This window comes from Penaeus chinensis, chromosome 16, assembly GCF_019202785.1.
Source record: "Penaeus chinensis breed Huanghai No. 1 chromosome 16, ASM1920278v2, whole genome shotgun sequence".
Classification (NCBI taxonomy): Eukaryota; Metazoa; Arthropoda; class Malacostraca; order Decapoda; family Penaeidae; genus Penaeus; species Penaeus chinensis.
The window spans coordinates 20170815-20178314 of record NC_061834.1 but is presented as its reverse complement, the minus strand read 5'-3'; the positions used below and the strand labels follow the sequence as shown (position 1 = coordinate 20178314).

General features: G+C 38.4%; 1 protein-coding gene across 1 annotated transcript in view; it reads left to right on the top strand.

Annotated features, from left to right (window-relative positions):
- The window catches only part of LOC125033350 (protein unc-13 homolog A-like), a 422716-nt gene that overhangs the window by 24311 nt on the left and 390905 nt on the right, over positions 1-7500 (top strand). The window contains exons 8-10 of the mRNA XM_047624775.1: positions 236-409; positions 829-963; positions 2811-2930. Coding sequence (XP_047480731.1) covers positions 236-409; positions 829-963; positions 2811-2930 — 429 coding nt within the window. The remainder of the gene's footprint in view (positions 1-235; positions 410-828; positions 964-2810; positions 2931-7500) is intronic.

The window sequence follows — 7500 nt, the reverse complement described above, 5'->3', positions numbered from 1 at the left end:
AATCCCATCCTCGACAAGCCTTGTGGTTATTTACGTAAATGCATATAGCAAGGGACTTAATATACTTATTGGCCAAGAAGGTAAAGATAGTGAATTGTACTAGCAGAAGAGTGTTAGTAAGACCATGTGCAGATTTATACCTTACTTTATTTACAACACTGCTTGATTCCTATTTCTAATTAGAAAGATACCACATGAATTGACAGTAACATCCCCCCACCCTCTCCACGTGTAGCAACAACTCTGGCACCAGGACAGCTTCGAAACCGCACACACGGACAGAACGCAGCCGCGCCAGGACAGCTACGAGACGGCTCCGGAGGATTCCATCTACGACGAGGAAATCGAGCCCCATCCTCACGACGCGGAGTATGACGACTACTATTCTCGTCATCCCGGGGAGTATCAGGTAAGGATAGTAGTCTCCTGCCTGCTGGTCCCAATGGTATTGGTTATGGGTGCACTCCGTTACTCCGGGCTCTTTTCTTGTAGGTCACGACACAGTATCTAGAATGAATCAGGCATGAGTAATGCGGTTATGTACTATCATAGCACTAGAACATTAAAAACATTGAGATACTTTTTTACGCCTCTTAAAAATATTATGGTAGTTTAGGTGCATTGTGCATTAACAGTAGAATTAGTAAATCTGTACGGCAGGTGATATTACAAACTTGACTGCCAAACCCAAGGCCTATTGGAATTTTGGTCATAGAATGCTAACTGCATTACATAGGCTCTTGGCACTGTAAATTTACAAGACTTTCGGAAGTAAGATGTTAAGATAGTCGTAGGAGTATGCTAAACTTAGCCTCTATAACCTTTAAGGACTCATACTACGGTGACTACTACGATGATGATCCTCACTATCGGTACGGTGATGACTTCGAGGACTCCTTCGATAATGATGATGTCTCGAGTATTGTGGACACAGACAGGAACCTGCGTCGCTATTCTTCGCAGGTGAGAAGGGCGGCCCATGCGCTGCCTCGGAGTGGCTGCCGCCGCTCTGCTCTGTCGGTGTTGAAGTGTTTGGCAATATCGTCTGGTGATGAACACAGTTTTTGTCTGGATGTTAGTTAGAGAAAGAATAGGAGGAAATGCGATAGGGACAGAAATATGAATAGGATGAATTTTATTAATGAGGGAATTAGTTAAGGTAAGTTAATATTTTGTGTCAAGTGACCTTCGTATCACTTTCTATTGATGGAAAGTACGATTAACCTTCTTTTCATATTTTTCTTACTTCACCTTTTAATTTTTTAACATCTCTTTTTTCTTGTCTGATCTTTTGCTTTTTTGTTTTGCGATAAACTATGTTTTTGCAATACATCACTTCCCGATGACTGCTGTAATGAACTGAAATATTATAATTGGTCAGGAAGAAACGTTTTTTACCAGTCTTTCGAATGATAAACTATTATACTGTAAAACGATGTTGATCCTGGGGAGAGCCACTGGGAAATTTTATACTTCCCATACAGCAGACAGCTTGTGGCCACAGTATCTGAGGAATTTTTGATGAAAAATGTAGCAGTTAAAACTGGAATATTTACAGCTATCAATTCCAGCTATCTAGTCATGATAAATTAAGAAAGGCTTTTATCAGTATAAGATGAGAGACAACAAGCTTCAGAATAGGAAGAAGACACATCACATGCAAATCAAAAGTGGAGAAACAACCAGGCACTTCTCTGTGGATTTTAGAAACCATACCAGGAAGAGGATTCAGGAGATTTCAATAGTTACTGATAAGGACACAGATGTTGACCGGAATGAAACAGTGCCCATGTATTTATTCAATTAGAAGTATGATTTTGGAGGGGCATTCAGAGATGTAGTTATGAGTCCTAAATGTACTCTCCTCTTCAAGCACTAATTCGAAATACTAGTCATGTATCTCTTGTTATAAAAAGTTCTGCACAATTAGTTAAGGTAGTAGAATAACCAGGCTAAAACTATATCGATTACTAGTCATGAGATGATAGAATTTGTGACGTTAGCGAATGTATTCTCTAGTTTTACTGCTTGAGGTAGCTCTGATTACTTAATAATCATATAGTGGTGGTTTTCTACAGATTACCAAGTAAGTTGCAAGATTTTATCAGTTGCTACAATCATGCATTTTGAAAATTATTTTTAAATGCTATGAAAACTGACCTCACCTGGTCAGAAGAGTAGGCTTTTCATTTATAAATGCATATATAAACTCTACGGGACCCCTTTAAATGCTTAAATGACAGTTAAAATATATTATAAAAAGAAGTGGATGTTCCATATGCAGGGATTACAACCATTGTATACGGCAAAGCATCATCCAATTGCATTGATAAAATGCTTGCAAGCTAAAAATTCAACACAAATAGCAGTCATTTTTCCCAATATACTTACACTTCCTATGCTAATGTCTTGCATTTTATTCTCTTTTGCCTGTTTTCTATCATTTACTCATTTATTTACTTACACACTTTATCTCTGGATCTCGGTAAAGAGAGACGAAAAGGTAATGGCGGTAAGTACTACTGTATATAAACTAAGGTTTTGCTGAACCTCCTTACGAAAACTGCTGTGGTTTTCGTATGCTCTTCCTCCCCAGCTTTGTCAGTGATATATGTATATACATCTTGTACATATGCACATTTACATGTAGTTCTTAGAGTACGAAATTATGTTCTTTTTGATTGCCTTTCATGCGCAATGTTCAATGCAATAAGCAAAAGATATTCCATTGATTGCAGAATTCTTATTGCCGTAGCTGCCATGCGTCCCATTAGACTTAACTCTTACAAAAGCTCACTTCGTTGGCACAGGGATCACAGGAGAGGTTCATCGACGGCGACGGCCAGTACTCCACCGAGTACGACAGCGGGACGGACTCCAGAGAGGTGGTCAACGCCAGGATAGAGCCATACCCAGGAGACTTGAGCAAGGTGAGTTCGCGGATTCAGGTGAAGGTGGCTGACTGCCGGGTGAGGCGAGTCCATTGCCGTTCCATTGGAGGTGGTTTGGAAATTAAGCCCAAACCCTAAGGGAAGAAGAAGATAAGATTGTATGAATCACTCACTGACACCCAGAATTAACCGTCAGACAACATAAATATTTAACAAGTTTGGTAGATATTGTTTTTTTAGTATCCGGGACAATGAGCCAAGAGATATTACTCAACTTTACCTATCCATTACCTCTTTATATTATCTCACTTAATCATTATTCACAGTCATACATACGCATTTCAAATCATCAGGGTTTGTCTTAGATATATAAAAAAAAAAAATAACATTTACGTCTTACAACACGAGATTAGACATACAAATTCACTCAACAGTCTACGCATATCAAATAAAACAGAAATGTCCTTCATACTTAAAAATGATCAATTCCGTAAGAGAAGTAGAATACTATGGAATAAGAAGACTCACATTGTGCAGGTAAGTCACCATTTTGATAACAGCAGCAGGAACTATAATTATATCTGCTCCTCAGATCTGTAGATAAATGATTCCGCTATTTAGGAATTCTTTTGAGTTGTGGTTACAGTTAGAGCTTTGTATAACATGAAATAGGTCTATTTGGCAAATGAAAAAGTATTCACTTATTTTAATTAAATAGATCTAGATCTCCCTTTATAGTTCACAGTCCATATATTTGTGTTATATATGCTATGAAATAAATTCTGATTTAGCTTACGAAAGCAATTAAAAGCAGTTTGCAATAGGTAGGAGGGGATGTAACAATAGAGCCAAGTTGATGACAGGGCGAAGGTTTTTCTATCTATTTCCCTTTTAAACTGGTTATCTATCAGATTTGGTTAGAATGGGAAAACGACCGTATTTTTTAACTCAGTGAATTAGAGTTGCCTGGCTGCTTAACTATAGCTTCAAGATATATATTTAATTTAGTTCATGCTGATGTTATTCATAATTTTGTCTGTAGTGAGGATCACATGTTTGTTGTATAAACCATAGACAGTGTAAGTATAATTTGTGTGTAGTATAATCTTTGTTGTAGAGCTGTACATGTGTCATGTTCTGTACTTCTGTGGCAACTGTGTACATTTGTGATGACCTGAACAGTACTGTATTTAAGCTGTAAAGTGTCATTGGCAATAGTTGTGCGGTCTTGGGTTTTATTTATTTCGTTTTGTTTTGTTAAAATAATCACTCCTTCTATACACTTAAGACTTTATTATTAAAATGTATAATTGACATATTATCAGATTAGGATAATTAAGTTTATAACACAGTCATATATCTTTTCTAATTCCTAAAAGGTAATTACTGAAGACATACATATAATCATCCTAGTCAACTCTTTTCTATTCCATTTTCATCATTCTTCTTTCCTTTCTTTATTATTCAAAAACTTCTTTCTATCCCTTCCTTTGTAGGCAAAAGAGGAGGAGCCAAAGGAATCTAAGGTGAATATTTCTGCTTACATAAATCCTGCTAGATATTTCATACTCTGGTTCCTTACGTTTGTAAATCAGCGAATCCATACCGAATTGTTCATCAAATCTATCTTTGGTCTTTTCAGCTCATAATGCTTTAATTACTGTACAAATACAGTTGGCATAAACAAAAATTGCTATATATATTTTTGGGTATTTTGAATATTGGTTTTAAAAGTTATTTCTATGAAGTCAAAAGAAAATGAAGGTAGATTATATCAGAATCAGTAGACTTAGTAACGCACAGGTAACACCCTAAGTTGATGTTTATCAATACCCTTCACAAACTCTCGATTTTATAAGATATACATCTATAGTTGTATATTCCAAACCGATTTGATTTTTTAATAGCTGCATGTCAAAAAAAAAAAAAGAGAAAAAAAAAAGCAGACTTGAAGCTCACTCTTCATTCATTCATCGTGCTGTAGGTTACAACCTCTCGACACACAAAGCTGTAGTGTTATGTCACCAGCCACTCTTTCAGTAAAGCCTCTTAAAACGAGGAGCAAATAGCCCTTAGAAATACCAGTTGACAGCGTGAGTAGAATGCGCACTTCATACCACTGACTGGATGGAATCACTCCGATTTTACATGTAGCACAAGGTCTTAGGACCACAGTTACGTAACACCTTTTCTAAATGTAGCCTTTTGTGGTTGGCAGTGTTGTATAAAGATAAAAGTGTGTAATTCCTTTAGCCCTAGCTGACAGAAGAGCAATTTTGGCAAAGCAATGCAGAGATCACTGTTTTCCATAGAGATCCTAGAGTTACCCAGAAAACCTTCATGGACGTACTTCAGATCTACTGGCTCTGTCTTTCACGTAGCTAGATATTATTTTTATTCACTGAAACATCATGTTTTATGTTTTGGAACTTTACAACCCTAACACAAGCAGTTTCTCTTTTCCATTATGTTAAACCTCTTTGACATCCCCACAAACTCGTAAACAGAAGTTTTATTGTAAATGAATAAATAAATAGTGTTATTAACAATGCAAAGACCTGAATAATGAGAAAATTCTTCATGTAATATTGACTCCTCCGTACCTCCGTTTCCCAGATTATTGATTTCAAGATGAAGAGTCGGGCGGAGCAGGCAAAGGCTGAGAGCGATGCCCAGGTGATTTCTAGTTACTCAAGTGCATGACTAACTCTTGCTATCGGCAGCACTAAAGATATGATCATACAAGTCGCTAAATATGAGACAACCAACCCCCCCTCTCCCACCTAACCTGAGATAAGTGCACTAGAGTCTTGTCCGCCACAGCACTCGGACCTCCCCAGCTTAGTCTTGCCTCTAGTCCTGTTAGTCTGTATGTTCTCTGTCTTACTCCCCAACCATGATCCAAGTAGAGCCTTGTCTTGACTCTGTAAAAGACAGCTCATACAAACTATCACCATAACTGTAACTTAAAATAACAGGCAACTTAATGAATATTGATAAAACAGACATAATTATTGATGTTGTTGATAATAAACCAGCTTAGAACAAAGCATGGAGAGAGAGAGCATGTGCTACTTTGAACAAAAAGGAAGAGAAGGCAGGTTCTGACGAAGTAAGCATGTTACACGACTACTTCACCTAACACATGCAGCAGTTCCACTCTCACCGCAATAGTCCCCGCCACATTCCCTGGAACCATTACCAGCGCCGTGTGTAAGAGCCACAAGTTGTTGACAAATCACTCTTGTTTTGGTCAGGAGAAGAGTGATGCTTAGACAGTGTGTGCGTCGACAGGCCTGGTCAAGGTTCAAGGAGAGTGTGAGGGTCTCTAGTTACCAGCTTTTCGCCACGAGTGGCGTAGGCGTGGCAGCTTTTTGTGTTTGATAACACCATAATGTTGTTCCTAGGCACCCCCGGGGGGAGGGAGACCAGCGGATTCTGCAGCATCAAAAGAAATGAAAATGATGAATTTCCAATCAAGGATGAAGCAAATGACCGCAGATGCGACTGTATCTGCAGCAGAAAAGGTGAACATCTGCATGCCTTTCTTGCACGATCATGCCTTTATTGTGGGTAAAGAGAATGAGATGACAAGTGACACCTTAATATACAGTAAATATTGTTTCATTGATAATGTTGCCCAAAGTACAACATCGGAAATTAGAATTCAGTTATACTTTATGACATCACATTGTGCAACATCCCTTGTCATATCTCGTGTATGACACATCATAGGCTGAAAGAAGCACGGAGAAACCTGAAGGCCAGGTACAGGCTCTGCCTGCTGAGAAAGCGCCTGAGGGCCAAGAGCAGACACAGGCTGAGCCCCCGCAGCCTCCTGTCCAGGCTCAGACCGATGGCCAGACGCAACCTCCAGCCGAGGTCGATCAGGCGCAAATGAAAGCTCAGATCCAAAAAGAGAAACAGCTTAATTTTGAGGCAAAGTTGAGGCAGGCGCAGGAAGGCCGGGCAGGTCAGCCAGGCCCGACTCAGGTGAATATCGGTGTCCCTCATCTACACATCTTGGAGGATGGAAAGAAGAAAGATTTGGAATGTGTCAAGGCTCTTAACTGACTTTTCATTAATTTTATCAACGGCTGCTTCAACAAGAAATAATACTTATGGCATTTTTTTTATATCACGTCTACCTGTCGGGCATGTTGTTTGGCCTTTCTTAGAGCCTCGCCTGAGCATGCTATACTCATGGCTTATTGCATGGCGATTGCAAACGATGGGGAAAACTTATACCCAACTACTAAAGATACTATTACCACTTACTATTTTACCTATTATTTTAATGATGTGTTCTATTCACATATCCTCTACAAGTGGACTTTAGATGCTCTTTCTTATCAAGTGATTGATTACAAGTGAGCATGTCAGAATAAGTTAAGATGTTTTCTTTTTTTCTAACTTCATCTGATACATTTTTAAAATTCATTATTGACATGAAGCACCACAACAGCATGAGTGCCTTGATTATTAAATCCAGTCGATCCTGAGTTTGATTATATGGAAATACATCATAATATCAATCACATTTACTATTCACATTGTATATATATTCCTGCAAATGCAACATTTATTTTTGTATGCTTTACTAAATCCA